The sequence below is a fragment of the Passer domesticus genome, chromosome 10 (genome assembly GCF_036417665.1).
Source record: "Passer domesticus isolate bPasDom1 chromosome 10, bPasDom1.hap1, whole genome shotgun sequence".
NCBI lineage: Eukaryota > Metazoa > Chordata > Aves > Passeriformes > Passeridae > Passer > Passer domesticus.
In genome coordinates this window covers 23,044,540-23,067,583 of record NC_087483.1, presented here as the reverse complement: position 1 = coordinate 23,067,583, position 23,044 = coordinate 23,044,540, and the positions used below count along the sequence as shown (strand labels likewise).

Sequence of the window (23,044 nt, the reverse complement as noted above, 5' to 3'; positions counted from 1 at the left end):
GGCCTTTGGAGCGTTCTAGTGAAGATGTAGATATAATATTCACACGACTGAAAGAAGTGAAAGCTTTTGAGAAATTTCATCCAAACCTTCTCCAGCAGATATGTCTCTGTGGATATTATGAAAATTTGGAAAAAGGAATCACATGTAAGACAGCTTCATATGATTATGTATTTTATGTAGATAAACATGGGGGTTAGACTGTGATTGTCTTTAGGAGATCGATTAGAGCAGAATCAGTGGAATGTTTACAATCAGAGTCATGGGGCAAGGCAGGACTAAAGTGCTGCTTGCTCTACAAATGCAGTGTGTACTGACTCTATGGTAACAAGGCATACAGTAGCATGTCAGACTCTACCACTGTTCTGTTGAAAGATTACAAGCCAGTCATTGGACTTAAGCCTCATTCTTCCCCTGTAAATGTATTATTGATTGCTTTTGCCAGTGCTTTGTGCTGTCAGGGGCAAAGGTGTGTCAGCAAGGCACATCACTGATAGTGTGTGGTTTCCAGGCACCCTGGCACAAGCCAGACCTGCAGAGCTGCAAACTGCGTGGGGTGCAACAGCTCCGTGCCTGTGCTGGCAGCCTGTGGGCCTGGTGTAGGTGCACCCCTGCGCTTGGTCTGTGCAGCTGAGATGGAAATAAGTGGTAGTCCTGTGATGGGAATGCATACCAGGGGAATAGCTGATGAAAACCTGTGGTATTAGTAAAGTCTCAAACACCTCAGGAAAATCTGGCATGCAACACTAGGGTTTGCTTAGAGTAATAGGGATTTTGATGCTCTGTAATCACGCAGTTGGAATGCCTGGGCATCAAAGTCTTGCAGCTGCTGATCAGCCAGAACTCTTACTGAATTCATTGGTAGCTGTGTCTGCACTGGAAGATTATGAATTTCAAAGGGATTTTCATTGTTCAGAAAAACTTTTTCCTTGTTTGTTTTGTTTATTTGGTTAATTAACTAAGAGAACAGAGGAACGGACGCAAACTGGGGAGAAGAGTGAAGCAGTTCTATGTGCTTCCATTGTTTCCATAGTGTATTGACTAGTTTACTAAAATGTGTGCTTTTCAGTGGCACTGGAAGTATTACTGTAACAGTAAATAAGTAATCTCATATGGCAAATTGGATGGTGCCAGCAGTGACTGCAGTATTTCAGTAATATGTGAGAAAATGTTTATTACTGTTGCTAAACTTAAAGTGATAACTCTTATTTACAAGATTTCATCTTTCCAGTATTCCGTCAGGGTGATATTGGGACGAATTGGTATGCTGTCCTGACAGGATCACTGGATGTGAAGGTGTCTGATACAAGCAACCACCAGGTAAAATATATTTTTCATTGCAACCATCTGCTCAGTAGCACAAATGAAGAATATAATTTATCGTGAGGTAGATACTGACACATTCTATACAGATATTTTGTCATATCACAAGGATGTATATGTTTCTCTGAGTCTCTTTTAGTCTTAGTTGTCCTTGGGCTAAGGAACACAATCATGCCATTGATCTCAAGAAACTGAAATGTAATGTTCTGGAAGTGGTCTACATTTCAATGTGATACAAGTCTTTTCTATCTTTTCTAGTAGTGCTATTGAAGTTGTGCTAAAGATCAGAGTGTGGGTAATTCATTCCCTAGAAATATTTTAATCCAGTTCTTCAGGAAGTTCAAAGCAAACCCACTAGCAATGCAGTCTAATAACAGCATAATGCAATCTCCACTGCAGAAATGGGGAAGTAGTGTAGTAATAGCAGACTATTGGAACTGCTGCCATGTTGGACAAGATGCCTACAGGTAATACCTATTCAGTGTTAAGACACAGAAGGACAAGTAAAATTCTCCCCAAATTTAAAGTGGTTTCTCAGTATCTTGGTGCCCTGGATTTTAGAGTAAATAAGATGAGATAGTTTTCCTGGAGTCTCCTGTCCAAGTTGTCTATTGTCATGCACTTGCTGCTGTGAGCTTAGTCTTGTGGGAGAGCATCCTGTCCCTTCCCTGCTGCCATGTTTGAGACCAGTGATTGTCCCATGATGTAGCTTGGCTTGGGGTTGTACCTCTGATAAGGGACTTGTGCCTTTGCATGAGTAGTATAGCTATCTAGGACCTTACAGAGATTACTACCCATTTTCCTCACCTGGATTGAAAATAGCATGTGTAGGGGATGGTGGTGGTGTAGTCTTTGCCCAGAGTTTGCCCGATTGAGGAAAGTTTTTTGTTCATAGCAGAAATTGGATTTTTTTTCACTTTGTTGAGTGTCGCATCATCATTGAAATTGGGTCAGAATGCAAGTCAAGGCAGTGAGTGAGTACTGGGTGTTTCTATTTACTGCAGTAGAATGGTAGATGCAAAAGGAACTTCTTTCATATTATTTTTAGCAACAGTACTAAGTAGAGATTGATTGAGAGTATAATTAACTTAATTTGAGCAATTCTTGTCACGGCCTGGCTGTCATTGGTATTGTCACAATTTGGAACAGTACTGGGCTCTTATGAGACCCTTTTCTGTGGGTGTCTAAAGCAATCAGGATTTTCCAGTGTTTGCCAAGAGATGGCACTACACTGTTGTGAAGAATCAATGCTCTTTACTCAGAAAGTAATATATCTTCACAATCTGGATGTTAAATTAAGAATCTCTTTGGAGTGTTGATTTGTTCCATTAGATGGAGTATGGAACACTTCAGTTTCTTAGTGAATATAATGTAAATATTTTTTTTCTGCTTGTTCAGGTTAACTTCACTTTCCTGCCAGTAGGAAGCTGTTGAACTACAATTCATGTAATTCTAGTTCTAGAAATTATATTCTGCAGTTACTTCTTACCTCACATTTCCTTCTCACGTGAAAAAGGAACTTAATTCTTACCACTGCCTAGTTGCCCTAGAAAATGGTCTTGCTGCCAAAAACATAGCAGCCCATGCATTTACCATTCCTGTCTGGATAATTTTCATGTTTGGGGACTCGTAAATACTATTTGAGTCCAACGTTTTCTCTGGTTTTGCTCCAGCTTGGGGTTTATACCATGTCCCTCCTTGTTCATTCTTGGTCTCCTCATTCTCCTGCCTGTAGCCTCCTGGATGTGGTTCCTGTACAGTCTTGCCTGTACTTTGTTGTTGCCCTGGTACTGGTCATTCCTAATTTGAAGTAGCACTGTCTAGCACTTGCTAGCACTCCCTGCCTACTGTGCTCTCTACAAACCCAGATGGTAGAAGCAATACGGTGTTGCATTGCTGTCAGGGCAGCCCTGGCACACTCGGTTGACAGCATTGACAGCTGGGAATGGGTGCTTAAGACGTAGGGGTACTTGGAGCACATTTTCCAATCTCATCACCCAGGAGCGAAGGGTTCCTTTGCAGAGTTGTAACAATGACTAATTGCTCTGCTGTTACTATTATACCATAAATGGCACGAATGCTAATGACAAACTTCCAGCAGAGCAGGACAGATACAGCTGTTTACCTGAGTTTAGAAGTTTGTAGACTCATGTAAAAGTACAGGATTAGTCTGTCATTCTAGTAGGAGAGAAGCTAACTTGGTATTTAGGTTCCTATTGGTTAAAATGTCTGTAGACATAACTAATTAATTTGGACACTGTTTAATACTTCAGATAAACAGGAAGTTGTATTAGATGACCTCCTGAGTATTCTTGCAGTGTGAATTATCCTGTGATTATATGATGATGCCTACAGTATTAATGTAAATACGGAAAATCAATTCTCTTGATGAAAAATGAGTCCCATTTTGCTAGGTGTTTATCTGTGTACTTGGGAAACTTAAATTTCACGAAGCCTAGGAATTAATGCATTGTGTAACATCTACCATGTACTACCTCTCTCTATAGTCACCTTTGGTGATTGGTGGCTTTCTCCCATTAGAAGTGCAGCAAGTTATTGTGCACCTGGTCCCTGATAAAAGTGTCTTAATTGCCTTTGTTCCTACAGAGGCATGTAGAAATTAAATTTTTAAGTACTAATGGATCAAGACTTCAGTGTAGCTAGTGAGGTATTAATTCACACACATCCTTGCTGCACAGCAGCTTACTAATGTAGACACCTGTGATTTCTCTCAGAAAATATTAGTAATACTGATAAGGACCAAGTTGAGAATTTATGTAAACAGAAATATTTATATTAGCTATGATTAGATATTAAAATAACAAGAACTATTACATCTATTGTTTTACGGGCTTTAATAGAGACAGACACAGATAATCAGGACCTCATAAAGCCTTGTTTTCGTACTGGTTTGGAAAAACCCTTTCTGCTTGCAAAGCTGTGTTCTGTCACGAGAGGGCAGTGTTAGAACACAAAGCAAGCCCGAGTTCGGGCGGTGTTTGTAAATCGCATTCGGCTATTTACCATACACACCTGTTTTAAAGAGTTTGACCAGAGAAAAGTTTGCTGTTACTGCTAGTTTTGTTCCACCGAGCTGGTAAAATGTGCTGGTAATTTCATATGCCGTTGGAATGGCTACAGAGATTTGACAGGATTACTCATCCAGTACATCCTGAGTGGAGTCTGCTGTCTGTAAAAACTATTAATGGATTTTTCTGGGCATTCAACAATCAAGAAGAGATCAAAGAGGACATTTTCTAGGGTGAAAACCTCTCAATGTGAATTCCAGAGGTAACTGTAATGAAAACTGTTTTGGTTGTGTCTCAATTTGTTTGTACAAATACCCTGATAAATACAGTACTTAAAAGTCATAAAAAAAGTGAAGTTAAGTTGCCTTCAAAATAAACAGAAAATGCAGCCTCTGTAGAATATATCAGAAAGAGGTATTTGCCCTCAGTTATGTTCAGATTCTGAATTTCATTTTTATTTGGCATTGCTGCCTACCCAGTGTTGAGATATCTAGTAATGGAAGTTTTTCTTAGGGATGTTCCTGGTTTGGTGTTGTCTTAAAAGCGTTGCTGACGAATTGCCTTGGGTATGTTTCATTTTTGAACTCTGTTTTTAAACTGAACAGTCTAAGGATGACTGTTGGCAATGCCTCAGATTAAAGCTGGGAATAAATGCATTTTGACAAAAGCATCAGTGTTATAATGTTGTCAGATTCTACAACACCGTGTTCTTCTGAATTAGATTCAGAGTCTTTTACCCCAAATATTTTTCTGATAAACTATGAAGGAATGAAGAGAAAAAAGACAAAGACCAAATAGCAATTTGATCTTCTGGGTTTTTTTCTGCATTTTGCCAGCTCAAACAGAGTGTGTGCCGGGGCCTATTGCCAGCTTATCTTGCCTATGTTATGGTGGGGTTTTTTAGGCAGGTCAATTTTTAAAAACAGGCAAAATTTAACGTAGGGCATTGACTTAAAAAACAATTAGCCTGTTTTAGAAAAGCTCTAAAGGAGGAGCTGTGAGTGCTTGGATGGTACAGCAGTGTCAGCTGTAAGAAGATGCAGAGGGCTGGGGATGAAAAGCCAAATAAGTTAGTGGGGTTGCTGAGAAGAATGACTGTGAAGAAAGAGGTTCAGATGTTCATGTAAGAAATGGAAGAATTTCACAGCTCTTTGAAACTGAGGACAAAGGAGGTGTGTAATAAGGTGAAGTGGCAGCAAGGAAAGGGATTTAAACAGGGTAGACCTTGCAATACTGCTTTCAGTATGTAAATGTATTTTGGAGATAACCTGTGTGAAGTTGTGACATAGGTTTGTACTGTAGTTAGTAGTATAAATATGCCTAAGGTAGTTTTAAATTGTTTAGTTTGCTCATGAGAACTGCTGTACCCATTGTAACACAGAGATTGGCTGAACTAATATACTAAGCTGAGAAGCCGAGTGTGTTGGCTCATGCTGAGCTCCAGTGTTGTGGTTGTGCATATTGAAAGTTAATACAGGAAAATAATTTTACTTCTCTCTGTCAGGTGACGTAGGAAAACATCTAAGACATTGCAGGTAGCTTTTAGAAGATCAGATAGAAAGGTATGGAAATAATGAATGTGGTATTACAGTACAGTTAGTCTGAACCATACATGTTTTAATTAGGTACTAAAGAGAAGCTGCTTACAGTTTTTGTAGAAGCATAATGCCTTCTTTAAGCAAATAACCTTGTCTTGTGTAAAGAGGGTGGCCTAACATATTTGCAAACTGCGATTTAAGTGTATTCAGAAGTATTTCTGTGTTATTGTTAGAAATAGTTTGATAAGGATTTCTTGTCTGAATGGCTCAAACACTGAAGTGAAGGTAATGGAAGAGAAAAATCACTTCATGCTTTACTTTCATGTATATCTTGGGTTTCTCTGTTATAGAAGGAAATTTTTGCTGAGGACAAACTACACTGTGTCAAAGTAATAATAAGCAAACTTCTCAAAATGCCAGCTTTTGCAAAACTCCTGTTAAACATAGAGATAGTATGATGTCCTAGAGAGACACAGATAGACAGGTGAGATAAAGATGCAAGGTGTAGGAAAATGATGAAATCAAAAACAATCTAGCTACATCAGCTGTCTTAAAAACTCAAAATGTTGAACAAGCTAAAATTTCAAAGGAACATCCCTTTGAGCCTAGTAGTAATGTTTCTCCCTGTTTTCTTCATTTCTCTTTCCAGCACCATTATTTTATTCACACACAGTACAAAAATTCTGTTTGCCAGCTTGAGGAACAGAAGGGGTCACAAGTCAAGGAGCGGGGATACAGGATGATCCTTCAGATGCTGGGGAAGGGAATAAAGCAGAGCCTTATTTCTGATTCTCATCCATTCCATAAAATGGTCTTGCAAATTCAATAATGTTTTGGATTGATGGGGGGGGGGGTGAGGGAAAAGCTTAAGAATGCTTTTCCTGCATATGTCTCATGTGGCAGTAAGAGTCAGTGAAACTGAATACACAAAGAGCCTCTGATTTGAACACTACTGTTTTATAGTGTGTACAGAGGACAGATAGCAATGGGAGCAATCTCATCTTTCTAAGTCTCTAATACTTTTAAATAGCTGTGTGAATGTTAGCTGGTTACCAGCCACTAGAACACCCTGCTGCTTCTGGGATTGCAGAGGGGAACAGCAAACAGAGTTTTGAGCTGCCAGCAATCCTCCTGAAGTCTTCACTGAACAGCGGGAGATTCTTGAGTGTAAGGTTAACTGGCATAACAGGAAACACACCTGATTCCCCAGGAGGCTGGAGATGTATAAACAAGGGGTAGCGAGAAAATAGGGCTCTGAAGCCTCAAAGAAGGCATATAGGTCTGCACCCCAGCTGGCTGTGAAACTGCATCTCTGTGGAGAACAGTGATGGCTGGGGAAAAAATCTGAAAAAACTTGATATGACGCATTAGGTTTTAGCTTTTATGTTTTTCAAATTCTGTTCTGCTTTAGAGTGTAGTTCTGAGGTTCATATTAAAGGATGGTAAGCTCGCTTCACAGAGTAGCTAGAAAAAAAATTCCTTCTCTAGCTTGGGACAAAGGACAACTGATCCAAATATTCAGGCCCAAGAGCATAAAGGTGGACTGAAGAGAGGAAAACAAGAAGGATGGGACTTCATAACTTAAAGCTATAATTGCACAAGTAACTCCAATATGCTAATGGACCATAACTTATGAAAGTGAGAGACCTTGTGACCAGGTGTCCATTTTGTGACCATTTTGGTTCATCTCAGGTGTAGCCCTGGCTGGGTGCTTGTGCTGCCCAAGGTGTATCCATTGAGACCTTTTAATGAATAGCTACTTTATTCTTTAACTCCATCTAGCCTCTGTCCTAGGTCAGCCTTAACAAGGCATTGGATGGAAGCCTGGATTTTCCTTTAATGAATATAGATAGGACCATTCCAGTCTCTTGACCTAACATCCCACAGTGTTAATTTATTCCTTAAGCTTAACAACTGCCTCATCAGAAGTTACCTTATAAAGTAATTTCTTAACTAACAATTATCCTTTTTTCTTCTCATGTCTGTTCTGTCATTATTCTTTAGGGTTGTACACAGTCAGAGAAGGTGAAATGTTTAAAATGAGTTTCTTTTTTTGAAGGGAAGGGAGCGAGTGAGAAGTTAGAAGATGTAAACAGTGTTTATGATCTACCTACAGGAAAAGTTTCTTTTATGCCAGGCTGTTTGGTTGTCCTGTCCTGAACAGAGCTCTTTTATCTGAACTTTCTGAATAGGATTGAGAATAATGTATTGTATATCTGTAGATGAAATTTTGTGTGAGCAGTAGGCCCATTTTCTTTGTAGCTCCTTTGAATGCCATTGTGAGTATTGTAGCATGCACAGTGTTTCAGCTCTGAATTGTAAGCTTGGGAAGGCAGATTTCAGTGTATAAACTGTACTATAGTCTGTTTGTAGAGGCTTCTATTTAGGTGCCTAGGTGCTTATTCCTGAATATTCTTTCTTTTAAAGAAAATCTGTTCTTACTTTCCTTCCTTGAAAATTTATTTCTGACAGTTGATAAATTTTTCCTAGATCTTCTCTGAGACATAATTGATTTTGTTTTCCTGAACACACAATTTTATATGGTAACATCTGTGTAAGAGCAATTTGGTATGGTTCAGGGAACTGGACTATTATGGGCTTTTGTCTTTGTATTGCAATTACAAAGCTACTAACCTTATCTTAATAACATTTGCCTATTATGACTTATTAGATGCATGAAAGAAAAGCAGGGCAATTCTAAACACAGAAAATGATGCTGAAATTTGTTCATGTATCTCTCCTGGATTATCAGCCACGAGGACGACAAATATTTCTGCTTTGATTTTTGCAGAGGTTGCATGAATCCTACATTTTAGAATTAAACTATACTTCTCATCTTGTATCAAGTAAAGTTAGCATGTGTTTTTCTATGGTAATTTGTAATTGTCTGCATGCACATGCAATACGTTTTCTATTGTTAAGTACAGTTAGTATGATTTAAAATTTTTTATGCTGTTGCTAATTTTTTTAATTACTTAACAGACTGTCAGATAAGGCCCATCTCAGAAAAAAGACGTGAGTGTTCAGCTTCAAGCCTGTGATGAGGAACAAAGCAACTTTTGAGCTGAAAATAGAACATGTATCTAAAGATCTTGATTCAAGCAACCTCTTTAATGGCTACTTGTTTTCTCTGCAGTAGCTCATAATTTTTATTGGAACTACTACAGAGGAGTTCCTGGCCAAGAGAGATTCATTTAGACATCATTTAGAATGGCATGTGCTCATATAGACTCCTTCGAAGTGGACTTTGCTGCTTGTTTGGGACCTTCTTATTGCTCTGTACATGGATCCATTTTTTCCAGGTTGTTTGAACTTGAATAGTTTTCTTGAAATCCCTGATTTATGTGAAAATATTTTTTTTTGGTCTGGTAGTTAATTGACAAACATCCATTAACAACTGAAAGATTTGCTGGCATTTTCAACAGAAGGGCCAAGAGTTGGTTCAATGGTACAAGCACGTTGCTTGTACAATAGAGAAATGCAATATAAATACAAGAGGATATTATAATTGAAAGTTACATTTACAGAAAACATAACAGGTGATTTTTTTTTCTGATAAGAGTAGCCTGTGTAGGACAGAAGTTTATCTTCCAAGATTGCATTTCTGATTCTAGTTACCTTCTCATCACCTCTGAGATTTCTAAAGATCTAATCATCTTAGTAGTGTTTAGAGAGAGATTACCGGAGATCATAGGTTTTTATAAAGATGAAAGTGATTCTTGTGTTCTCAGATTTGCATTCAGAAATGTCGAATTCAACTGATGAATATAGAAAACAGAAGTCCCACTTTTTCCATGTTAAAGCTTTCCATGTTGTTTACCAGCACATTGATTTTTTTTGTTGTTGACATCTAAATTAATGTTCTTTTTAAGCAGATTGCTGAAGACTCTCAACGCAGTGCTATTAAAAATAAGACACAAAAACTCTCAAAACATCCTGAAATATTTAATGTGTCCTTTTTTTTGAATCAAAGGATGCTGTGACGATATGCACTCTTGGAGTAGGAACTGCTTTTGGAGAGTCCATTCTGGATAACACTCCTCGCCATGCTACCATTGTTACCAGGGAACATAGTGAGCTCCTTCGAATTGAGCAGAAGGACTTCAAAGCACTTTGGGAAGTAAGTTCAGATTTATTTGCAGTTAATACAGAAAAAAATGCCTTGACTTTGAAAGTATTTGTTATATAGTATTGTTGCATCATACGTTGGACGGGCTCCTGTTGCTGCCGACGCGTGCAGCCCTGGGACCAGCTGGGAGCACGGCAATAAAATAAAATGGATGGGAAGGACTAAAGGGCTAGAAACAGAACACTTTAATGTGGATAAAATCAGGCGCGTGAGGGCGCGACACAAAGCATAAACAGTGCAGATCTACATAGCTCCTTGAGAAGACCTCCAATGGCACAAACACAGCCTTGTATAAACATTATCTGAGAGCAGGGAACCAATGAACAGAGAGAAACAGAAACAATACCTTATATGGAATACAGGATTAACTAATCAGAGGGCAGGGTTCAGAATATAACCTTATAAGGAATAACTTAATCTGCATAATGATCCCATTGTCCTTTTCTTCTCCTTCATTCTCACTGTTATCTCACTAGAGATTTCTCAGGGTCTAATGTTGTTACTTGCTGTGTGGCATGCCCACAGCCCATCCTCTTTAGGGTGGACCACCATGTAGTATGAAGACATTTATATCATAAGCAAAGTATAATTATTTTAAATTACTTTGGGAAAAAATAAAAGTTTTTACTTGTCTTTAGTCCTTCATATTATGTATGATTCCATACTCCTGTATTTCTTTCCTGTGGGCCTCTTGTAATGAAATAACTTAGGTGGTAGAATATCTGGTAGAATTTATTTATATACTGCAGGTGTTGCTCTCTTAGCCTTAATTTTGCTTTTATTGCCAGCTTTTATGAGGAGAGTGTATTCTTATTGTACTCTGAAATTTTAAATTATTCTCATTTACTCTTGTCTCATCACCAGCTGTAAGGGGTTTAGAATTTGCAGATGGATCAAGATCACTTAAAAATTGACTTTCTGATTACATGTGAATTCCCTTAAAACTTTCCTTTGTGGAGAACATACTGCTGAGTTTCTTGATTCTGTAGTCTGTCTACTTTGGTATCCATGCAGAGAAGACTTCATTAACATGTTGCTGCACAAAGTTACTGAACTTGACTCTGTTTGCATTTTTGCAAGCACTACATTTGGTTGGAAAAGTGTTGTGGGAACTGGAAGGCATCCTGTTGGCCTGGCCTACACTATTGCCAATTTGTACCTCCAGCTTGTTTGACATGGTGACTGTACAAGTGTAGGTGTTGTGCAGAGCTGCCAGATGGTGTGACAGTGTCCTAAAGTTGCAGGTCTAGGGACATTAATTATATTTAAGAAATAGGTGCTGGTTCTAACATTTTAGTTCAGCTTCTAACTGTGGATGGATGGATTTTTTTTCTTTCTGTTTTCCTGCGAAAGAGCAGTATTACACTGCAACTAATTGTCTTAAAGCAGTTCTAAAGTCAGTATCAGAAAAAAGTCAAATCTTCAGCTATCTACATTGAGGGAGGAAACTGCACTTTCATCAGCTGCCTAACAGTATGTTACCTTGAGCATAGTTAATGGTGCAGCATTGCCAAGGCATGAAAGACCACAGTGTGAGTGAAACACGCTTGCCACTGAATGGCCTGACAATATCAGATACCATTCTTTGAATTGCATGGCCAGGATTTTTACTGTTTTTTGGCAGGTTCTACAGCTAAATTAAAATATTTTGGCACGTTCTACAGTTATTGAAGTTTTGCAGTTAATTTGAAGAATCTGACAAGGCAATATTTTTTTGCAGTTCACAGGGTTTTGTTTTTTTTTTTCCAAAGCAGCTGCATTGTAGTTTTAGGCCTTGGTATGAAAAGATGAAATATGCCAGTGGTCTCATCTGTTTTAACATATGCAGCATTTGCCAGTAGTCAGAAATTTGATAATGTCGATAGTGCTTTACAAGATAATGATGGGGAGAATAAATCCAATTTTAGGTTTCTCTGGTAACATTTTTGTAAAAAATTCACTTTTAATTGGTATAAGCACAGTCATTTTTCCCATGCATATGAATTTCCTTCTAAGCATTGTTCTCTTATTTCTCTTATTATTTGGGGCATGGGGTTCCCTTTTAAAAATTTTTGAATCATATATTTAAAGTAGTTTTAAAAACAAGTTCAACATAATTTGGTCTTTAATCACTAATACAGTTTTGTTTTGAGCGCTTTTGATGATTTTGCTGAGTTTTTTGATGATAGATGCTTTTGTGGAAGGTGATATGTGTTAAAAGTGCTGGAGTGGTCATAGGCAGCTTTAGCACACACCTTGTGTGTTGCAGCTTTTATGAAACTGAGCTGTAGAACATGTCACAAATGCTGCAGGTGTCAGTCAGAGACCACAGTTTAGATTATGGTGCTTCTTTGTCTTTTGTGCCATTTTACAGTGAACTTCTCATATATTTTGATGTGTTTTCTTTCAAGGAGGCTATCCCTCTACTGTCAGTGAGTGGAAAATTATTCAATGAAATACAGCTTTGCTGGTTGGTCTCAGATATAATAAAGTTGTTCATTTTTTCAAGGTAATATTTATTTCCTTGCAACCTGCTAATCCCAGAGTTTGCATAAACTGCAGCTAATATGTGATAAAGAGAAAATGTTTAAAATAGATGGAAAATTATGTAAGAAAATTTTCCCAAAATATACTACCAGTAGCACCAGCACCATATTGTTCATAATATTATTGTTACCTGAAGAAAGGTAAATATTTTTCTAAAGGGAGACTTTTAATATTTTTGATGCTGCATTGTTCTTTCTGCCTTATCCTAAGGTTCATATATTTTTGCTGTGACAAAGTCTGCATGAGGAAACTGTTATTGTTACGTGTCATTCAGTTTTTAATTGTGTCTAATGAAAACTCACACAAAGTCAAGAGTGGATCACAGATATTCAATACATATGGTACCATGGAAAAATAGGGAAAGGCAACAATGTCAGTTCATTACAGTCCAGATATTGTAAAAGCTAAAATCTACTGTGGGCAAATTTCAATTGTCCACATAATGAGAATTTAATTCATGAAAGAAGTAGTTTTTCCAGAAAAAAAGTTAAATAATTCCAAAATAATGTAATACTGTCATATAAGAACAACCTAAATAAATTGTAGGGTTAGTATTCTTAAAATGGTGGCTGATTTTATGTATGTAGAATTTTTATGATTAATAATAGAAGTGCAAAAATGCAATATATGTTATTTTTTCATTTGTTTTTTTCCCCAAGAAATTAATTTTTGGGGAAATTTACTTTATTTCCTTGTTTTGAGGGAAAGAAAAACATCAAAACTCCATTAACCAAATAAGAATTGTTCCTACAGAGGAACGAAAATCCAATGCTGCAATTTTAAATTTAAATTTTTTTTCTTATTTTTGATTGTGAATGTAATCTTGGAAAATGAAACAACAGAAATAGATTCAGTATTGGCTTTAATTTACTGTGCAACTAATCTGAAATGCTAGGAGTAAAAACTATGAAGTGTCCTTCTTAACACTAAACATTTGTTAATACAGAACCCTACTGATGTTCACATTTGCAACAAATATTTCTATATCTATGCAGTTCTTTGAAAGACAATTACATATCCATTGTGCTGCTTATGAAACTTTCAGTATATATCCTGAAACTAGATTTTGAGAGAGAGATTATTTATTTTAATTCTTTCTAAGTTTAGAAAGAATGTTTGGTATCTCTGAATCTTCATATTGTGAATTTGCAGACTTCTCTGAGTTTTAAATTGAAAAGTAACTTGCCCTGTATTAGCTGTATTGCTCTAAGAAGCAATTGCATTGGTATAATTATTGTCAGATTAGATATGTTTTATTGATGTACTTAATGCACAATATACAGCAAAGGTATTAATTGCTATGAAAAATATTGTAGTTGGGACTATACCTGAAAGAAAAAAAGATAGCTATTACTAAACTGACTTTCTTTTAACCAGTGTTAGTCTGCCAGTTTTTAAATTTAAATATTCTTTAAGGAAAAGATAGGATATTCTTTATAAAAAATACACTAAGGTGCCTTCCGTAATACGTGCAGCCCCATATTCAGTCAGCCCTTTAAGTACAGAAACATTTTCTGTGACCTTCATTTCTATCAGTCAGGGAATGCTGGTCAAAACAAATGACACTGTCCTGATAACAACAATTACCAGTTAAAATGAGCCAGTTTTTTCTCTAATGACTGTGTCTGTTGAAGTAGCATCCTGTTGGGGAACATCTGTTGATCTTCTCTGCTTACTCATCCTTGGAGACTCGTTGGCTATCAACGCTGTTACAGCGGATTAAAGATGATGAAATCTCACACTGAATTCTCACACAGCTGAACACTGTTCCCTGATGAAGAGCTAGGAGGTTATGGGAATCACTGGTGATGTTCCTTTGTGCACTGACTGTCCCTGGCTTTGGTGTCTGAAGAGCACTAACAAGCATGACAAAAAGTAACTTATTACTGTTACAATACTGTAGACTTTCAAGATATTCTATGAATCTGTAGAAAAAAATACTGTTTGTGTTGGTGAGGGCTTGCTTTCCTTCCTCAGCATGTATAAGTGATTGTGGTGCTAGCTACCTTGCCCAAGAAAACTACTTCAAAGTACAAAGGAAAATACATCCAAAAATAAACATGAAAGCAGAAGGTTACACATGCGGAGCTCTGATCACGCACATCCTGTTGAGCACTACCTTGCTCCACCCCTAATAACTGGATTCTTTTAAACAGAGTAGGAGGGAAATGAATGCATATGAGCAGTGTGATCATTACAGAAGTTGTCCATACTTCATCCTCGAGCTTTGTCCTTTCATGCAGTTGCAAACTGATTCAAACCCAGACAGGAAGGGAGTGAATCTGCTGAGAGATGACTTATTTTTAGAGGTCTTTCCTACTGCGGTGTATTACTCAGCCTTCCTTGGATAACAGACAAATAACCAATTTCCTTTTGTGTGGACTAAGACTGTGTTAGAAGTTACTGAACATGCCTTGAGAAACACTTGAGTAAATGAAGAACAGCTATTACTTCAGTATGCAGTGACTTTGGAGAGAGGGAGACTTGGCCCCTATAAGGTCAGAATATTTTTTTTTTTTATTTCTATTCAGCAGCACTTACGCATCTTGTAAACTGATAAACTGTAGTGTAACTTGCTTCCTGCTTTTGCCCATCTGCTGTTAATTCAGTAGCCCTCAGCAGACTGAACTGCTCTGTAATGATAGATTTGGGAGAAGCAGCTTTCTTACTCCCTTTGTTTTCTGAGCACTGTGAGTGCTAGGTTTTAATGAGCTAGTTTAGAACCAGATCTGTCAGAACAGAAGTTTCACATGCCATTTCATTGGAATGCCATCTAGGAAGTACGTGTGTGAAAGGGTCTGCTGTAGCACTGTTCTGTGGGATTTCTGAATAATGCTTAAATTAATCAGAATTGGGACCACAACTCTCCGTAAATTTTTATGGAATATCAGTTTGTCACTTTAAGGTATATCTAGTAACACCTCTCATATCAAGGTATAATATAATTTTATGCTTTATTTTATGTCCTGGGATTATAGCAATGGGAATTATGAAGGCACGTAAAAATACATTAATGAAAATAAATATGGAAGTATTTAAATTTTTTTTTATCCATTTGGTCATATTGTAAGTGCATTGTTTATCAAAGGAGGTTACTGCATTTCATGTGGTGTTTGGCAGTGTAATGCAGTAGGCAGCATTTTGGAGAGGCAACCTTTTCCTTGCCTTAGGCTGTTGGAAAATACATGTTGCATTGTTCAATGAGAATGGTCTTGCTTCTTTCTCTGGTAGGCTCCTGAGCACTTCAGTGTGTTTAAGGCGTATTAGGAATCACACGTAAATGTCAGTACTTTCTAATATACCTTTTTACCAATGAGTATTCCATAGCAGAAATTCTTTCCAGTTCATTTGAGTGAGAGATTAAATTTGATCTGAGAAATGAAATATTGGAAGGGGGGAATCAAAGAAAAAGTCAGATTAATGTCCAGCCCCTAAACTATCACCTTGATTTATGGTGTACCACTCTGCCCGTTTATTGCCCAGTAATCAATTGCAGAAGTCTCTGCCCTGATTTACTGATTTCCCATAGGCAAACATAGTAGAGGTATAAAACTACAGTTAATAAAATACAGAATATTTAGCTTTGCAGGATGGGTGATCATGTGATTTAAAATAGTGAAGTGCTTGGAGACCCACAAAAGTATAAAAAGGTGGTCATGGAACGCTTGGCTGTTTTTACCCGCTTCATGTCACTCTCTCCATTGACTGCTCAAATGATTCCTTGATGATTTGTCTCTCTAATGGGATTTTATTTAAGAAATGTAAAAGTGATCAAAGTGTGGTAGCCTGCATTTTCAATGTACCTGGAATACTGCGTTCACCCACCTCCCAAATAGCCATCTTGTCAGAATAAGGAAGAATTATTCCATGTTACCTGATACAGAATACAATACAGAAGAGAGATGTGGAAGTGATGCCTGGGGAGGCTACCTAGAACAAAGACCAGACAGAATTAAAGGTAGGTATTCAAAGGGTACATGTTGGGCAGTGTAGGAGTCTTGCAGAAACTACACCCAAGATGGACGACTGTCATGGGTTTTTCAGACAGATACAAATTAGGTCAATTTGCATATCAGAGGTTAATTGTCCAATGGTAATGGAGGTAATGGAGTCACATTCCCAGTTTGCACCCTACTTCACTGTTATTTACATTTTTTGGTGCCTGAGAAAGTGAGTTTCAAGTCTAGAGAGAAATTGTTTTGTCTGAATAAAATGGGAGAACAGTAGCTGACAGTCTGTGGAGTGTTAGAGTTATACACTAGAGCAGTACTGATCTGAAAAATATAAAAGCTAAATTTTAAGGCATCAGAAGGACCCAGGTGTGTGGAATCTGTTGCCTTATGTTGTCTGCAAATCTCAGCTGATAACAAATGCAAATTTTTATGCAAAGACACAGAGCTAGTGTGAGAGACAGAAAAATGATGGTAGGCAAGCTTTTTTTTCCTATAGGAACACATGGAAGGAGGAAGAATACAAAAAATCCCTGTGCCCAGTTTTAGACTATGACAGTAAACACAGAATTGGCTAGATGTGAGCAAAGCTGTGAAAATAGCTAACATCCCACCTTCATATGTTGTGTTAATACTGAGAAAGCGTGCAAGCGAGTAGCAGGGAAAGATTCCAGAATTTTATTATATCAAAAAAAAGTGCCAGATAGTTTTGCTGGTATGAATTGAACATATTTCAAGTTAATACAGCACTACTGATTTAATACACGAGGAGCTACATGGGAGCAGATTCTGGCCTTTAGTACTGCAGTTACATTGGTTTTGATCATCATAATATGGTTTTAGTTTTCATCTTCTTGTTTTGCTTTTTCAGACATTTCTAATTTTAACGAGTGATGCTCTGTCTGCTAGAGCAGATTTTAATGAGCATGAAACAGCATTTAACCCTCAGGAGCAAATCATGAGCCAGCCATGTTTGTCAGCATAGCACCACAATGACTGCTGCTTTCATTTGGTTGTATTAATCACTTCATATTTTAAGAATAGATGCAGATTTTGTGAACAGTGTTTATGGCAGTCTATCTCCTAAAGTAACCTTCCTGGACATTGGCAGTGGAAAAGCTTACCTAGGAGCAAGATTTTTTGAGCATTTCCCTTGGCATGATATCTACTGATGAAAGTGTAAAAGTGTTTTGGGAGAGTCTTGCTGTGATAAATTCTATGCTAAATAATGACATTGTGGCTGAAAAATTCATAATTGGTAATTGTCTGCTCTGTTTCAGCTTATTTACTGTGTCATTATTATGATATTCAATATTGTCCTTGAGGCAGAATTCTTGGAGAAGATCCAGTTAGTTTTAACTCAGAGTGTCTGTTTCTTTGTTGTTATCCTTGGTTTAAGGTGACAGTCACTGGTGCTTCAGACACCTCTTAAGCAACTGAAAATATTGGAAAATAGCATTCTAGTTGGAAAGGTCTTGATCCTTCCACATGTCTCTCTGCAACAGACTTTCCTGGTGCATTTTCTTGTGTGTCATCCCTACAATCGATTTGTATCTCAGTCTCCTGATTTTTTCTGAATCTATTTCAAAGGCAGCCTTTTGTGACTCTGTCCCTGATCACCATGCAGAGGTGGAATAGGACTGTGTAGATCTGGCTTCTCTTAAGCCATCCTACCATGTCATTTCTCTTAAGTGCTGTTCTGTATCACTGTAATAATGACCATCTTCTTCAACCCCCTGTTGAATCCTGTTATACCAGACACTGGGCAAAAATATGTTGTCATTCCTATCTACAGTTCATATAAATGCTTATATGTTCATTAGCACTTCAAAAGGTCTTAAATAATATTGCAGAAATCTTGACTATTTGAGGTTGTTTCTTGGGTAAAAAGAACTGAAACATCCAGAAAGCATGTCAGTCTCCCTGTTAAGTAATGCCTTTATTGGTTTTCTCATATTTTATCATGGTTAGAGGTAAAGTTGAAAAATATGAATTCATCTGATTTCCAAGAAAAGAAAGTATTTTGATTGATTCTTAAAATATTTAAATTACAGAAGAACATCTGACAAACTGAAATGTATACACTTAAAGTCTGCAGGTGTTTTTCAGGCTGCAATTTTTCTTGGAAGCTTTACTGCCAAACTTGCAGTTTCTATAACCAGCTTTTTTATTAGCAAAGAAAATGTTTTTCATCCTCAGCAGATTGTATTATTAAATGTGGTATCTCTAAGCATGATGTGCTAAATGGCAAAAACATATATTGCAAAACACAACTGGGAAGCTATATACTTCAGGAAACAAACTTCTGGTCTTTCATTAGTTCATTTTTATTAAGTAAAAATGTCTTTCAGAAGAATCATAACATTTGAAGCTTATCAAATAGATTCTGGCTTTTTTCCCAGACATACTTTTTACTATCAAATATATGTCTAATTTTCCTCGGTCACAGAGAGAAAAAAAAGCCTAACAGAATTATGTTTTTTCACATATGTGTGCATATGTAATCTGCTCTGTATCTAATATGCATTGTGTGTGTATATGCTACAAGGCAAATTTAGATTTGCCTTGTCGAACTTCTGTGTCAGATTGCCTGGAGCTTTGGTTCTAGCTGTTTGTGTTTGGCAGTGTCCTTTCCTGCCTTGAAGTGGTTACCAAAGTGAACAGCTGCATGGGCTTTGCTTACACTTCTCAACTTCTGGATTTAACACAGGCCATCCTTAACCGTGGTGTTGTATTTGAACAGGTAATTTCAGAGATAGATCCTTTCTGATCTTCTGATTGCTGTTACCATCTCAGTCCTTTGTCTCTTTTCAGATGAATTGCACTTTTTCTTCCTTACAATAGAGGTTTATCTATTTTTACTGTTAGTCCTCAGGTTATTGACAAAAATAGTAAGCCCTTAGAAGCCTGAGTTTTTTGTTGCTCTAGGGTGATTGATACAAGTGATGTGTTCCTCCAAAGTATTGCTATAGAGAGTGTGTGCTTGCAGTCTGCATTTCAATGGGTGCTTTCTACTTGGTACTATATTATGGGTGAGGCAAATTATCTGATACCATTTCTTGGATCAATGGATATGTTTTAATATTTACATTAAAAAAATCCATTAGCTGAGACCTGGCAGATCTTAAACAGATTAACACAAGCTGAAAGCAATGTTGTTGTATCATAGTATGTATTATTCCTTTTTATTCCCATAGTCTGGTGTAGTTATAAAATATTTTGTAAAAATATTTTTAGGATGTTCACTTTCATGTAGCAAGAGTAATGAAACATACAGGTCCTATTTAGTGGAATGTAAATTCTTCTATTTTTAGTAAGTACTCTCTTGAATGGCTATTCAGCAACTTAAAAAGCTAAACCTCAGACATTATGAATTGTTTAGGCATATGGATTAATAAATGGGTTCAAAAGAAGAGTGCCCTTTGCTTGCATTAGATAGTACAGTTCTCACAGATACCTCTTGCTGGTCATAATCAGAGTTCTGTGATTATTAGAAACCTTAGCCTGGTTCCTCCCTGCTTTTCATCCATTGGTGAAGCACTACCATATTGAAATCAATGAGCATTGTGATATTTCAACCCAGGTAATTACTAATTGCTTTTTTCTCTTTGTATAATATGCAGCACGGGCTGATGGTGGTAGTGTTCAATTCTCTTTAGCCTTATCCCTTCTGTAACAGTTTCTACCCCCTGACACAGCTGATACAATGTGAGAGCAAGAGGCTGGAATCCCTCAAATGGTTTTGTGCCGAAGTACTTCAGGGGTGCTTAACACAATGGTCAGCCCAGTACTGAGGGAAGTCATATCAAAGCCTTACGAGCTCTCAGCATCCCTCAGGCACACTTAAAAATGAAGATATAAAAAACTAAGACCTAAATATGGAATATCTCTCCTGTGCAGAGAATAACAATTACAGGGCTCAGCCTGTCATCTTTGCTGATTATGACCAGTCCGACATAACAAGAAAAGACAGATATTTAAAAAACCCCAAATAGTCCATGTGCTTGCTCTTGAATCGTTCCTCATTTCAATCTGAGCAGTAAAACTCCAGCAGTTACAGTTCTCAGGGTTAGTGGGTATTGCTCAAATTCCATTAGTTCAGTGAGCTACAAAATTCCTAGAAATCTGTTCACCAGGAATGTGAAAGGGCCTGCTGGCCCTCAAAAATGTTTAAATCTCAAGAGGATTTATGGAAGCAAGTCTGCTTATGGATAAATATTTTTCTCTTGGTGAATAGTTGTTTAGACCACAAATATTGAAGAACATCACACAAGATGTGGCACTTTTTAAGGCACGTGTTCCATGTATTTTTGAACTATGTAATGAATTGATGTTCACAAAATTTGTGTTTTCATCTAGTGTTTGTTTCTGTTACAGGCTGTTGTTGAAATCAGTGGTTTAGCAGAATACGTGCATTCATACCATCAGTCTGGTGTAGTGCTTAAGGCTCAGTTTCTTTATCCTTTATCCCATGTCTGATTAGATAGGACCATTAGTGTGTATTTCCTCTGAACTCTGCTGAAAATACTCTCTCAGTTAAATCCCAAGTGAAGAAGTTGAAAGAAAGCTGAAACACGCAAATAACAGTTTACACTCTAAATAACTTCTGAATGAACTTTACTTCTGTTAATTTCAAGTTACATTGATAAAATACTGTTTTCTTTCGAGATGCTGTACATAGCTTTAAGCCAGGCTTATATAACAGCTGTTTGAGGATGATCAATAATAAGCATTTAAAATGAAACCTCGCTGTCCTGCATCTTGTACTTAACTGATATAGTTCAACTTGCTGACATTTTAACCTCTGACCACTTCCCAAGTAACTTCTATTTAATTTTGCATGCCACCACTCCCTTGACTTTTGAAAAATATCTTTTCTGACTACCAATGCAAACCTTTTCTTGAAGTATTAACCAAAATTGACAAGCAAGCTCTATTCTGTTAATTCCTACAGAACCCTGTCGACATTCCCAAGTGCAGGTTAGTGGAATCAGGTACAATTTTGTTTTAGCATAATAACATGCATTACAATATGATTTTTGTGTGACCTAATCTTTCAGAAGCTGAGTCCTTCAAAGAAGTCATGCTGTTCTGAAAGGACTTGTTATAAAGGAACTTGTTTGAGTAACTTAGTCTTTTATGCTTAATTCTCTCTGGGGATAATGCTGGAGACTCTCAGTACAATTAAGGAAAGATTAAAAGCTCAGTACAGACTTATTTTCTCTTTTCTTCCTTTCTGCCAATACCCTTCAAGCCTGTATCCTCTCTGGAAGCATGAAACATTTTTCAAATGCCTTTTTTCTTTCTGCTGTCATTTCTCAGTATTCTGGTATCTGTCTCTTCCACAGATTTATTAATATGTTTTCTCTTTCTGCATTTGTCACTTCTGTTCCTGCTAACATTTAATGGAAGCTTTGTTGGGCTCTGCTTAAGGGTTTATTGGGTGTTTCTCCTTAGGTTTATCTGTGACATTTGGATCTTACTAGATAACCACCAATCACAAAGATGTAAGGAAATAATTCTTACACTGTTAAAGGTGATGACAACTATGCCATCACTTAGTATTTCTTAGCACATTTGCCCTGCAGAGCTAAAGGAGTGAAATGTAGTACAAGTGTAGACAATTAAGCAGATATGTCTGAATACACTGATGCAGCAGCAGAGTTAATTCCTGTGCCCATTTTACATAATGCATTATCAAGGAAGAGCTACACTTCAATCTGAGCCTGTAGTAGCTGGGGCATTTACTTATGCTGTTGCTGTGGTATGGTTGAAAGATTATATGCTTTGGGCTTATAGTAGAAATTCACATAAAAACTTTCATTTTTGTTTCTTTCTGATGTAATTTACATACATCTGCCACGTGGAGTTCCCTTATAGAGGGTGTTACCTGCATCTGACCTCATATACAAAAGGTACTTGATGTAATTTTATTCTAAGAGACAGACTTTTCCTATTTTAACAAGAGAATGTGGATTTTTCTGCCTTTTAAACTTTCTGAATATTCAACTTCAAGACTGACAGTAGGAATACGTATTTTCCTAAGACAAGAATTCTCTAAGATATTGATTTTATGTGGGTATCCATGCTGTTAATCCAAGTATGATTTCAAAATGGTAGGTGAATTTCCTTTCCTGGTATCCATTAACTGGACAAAGTCTTTGGGTAAGAATTGAGTTAATTTGTATTGAATAAAAAGTAATAAATGGTTGTTATATCCTGGAGGAGACTATGAGTTATATTTTCCCTTCTTATTTAACAAAATAATTCATACTAATAGTATGAAGTTTCTGCTTTTTAATGTGGGAATGAACAACTCACAAAAACCAGTCTGTGGAACTGTTCTGTTGCAAGTAGCTGCTACAGGGAGAGGTACTTTGTGTTTTCCTGCTCCCCTGGGATAGAACAATGGCAAAGCTCACCCTCTGTTCTAGTAATAAATGTAAATATAATGTCAAATATCTAGAAAGAGATACTTGACTGTAATTGACTGTTTATTATTTCTTGTCCCCAGCTAAAGCAAAGTGTCAGGATGTTTCTTCTGTCTTCACC

General features: G+C 37.1%; 1 protein-coding gene and 1 long non-coding RNA gene across 4 annotated transcripts in view; both read left to right on the top strand.

Annotated features, from left to right (window-relative positions):
• RAPGEF4 (Rap guanine nucleotide exchange factor 4) overlaps positions 1-23,044 on the top strand; it is a 146,734-nt gene that overhangs the window by 11,628 nt on the left and 112,062 nt on the right. For 2 of the 3 annotated variants that reach the window (XM_064434431.1, XM_064434430.1), the window contains exons 2-4: positions 2-144; positions 1,229-1,317; positions 9,861-10,007. In XM_064434431.1, the coding sequence (XP_064290501.1) occupies positions 2-144; positions 1,229-1,317; positions 9,861-10,007 (379 nt within the window). Of the gene's footprint in view, position 1; positions 145-1,228; positions 1,318-9,860; positions 10,008-14,499; positions 15,041-23,044 lie in introns of those variants that run through there. The other variant, XM_064434435.1, reaches the window with a different exon arrangement.
• Positions 4,575-9,079, top strand: LOC135308951 (uncharacterized). Its single transcript, XR_010369326.1, has 3 exons — positions 4,575-4,611; positions 5,854-5,911; positions 9,024-9,079. It is a non-coding gene; the product is annotated as an uncharacterized LOC135308951 (long non-coding RNA).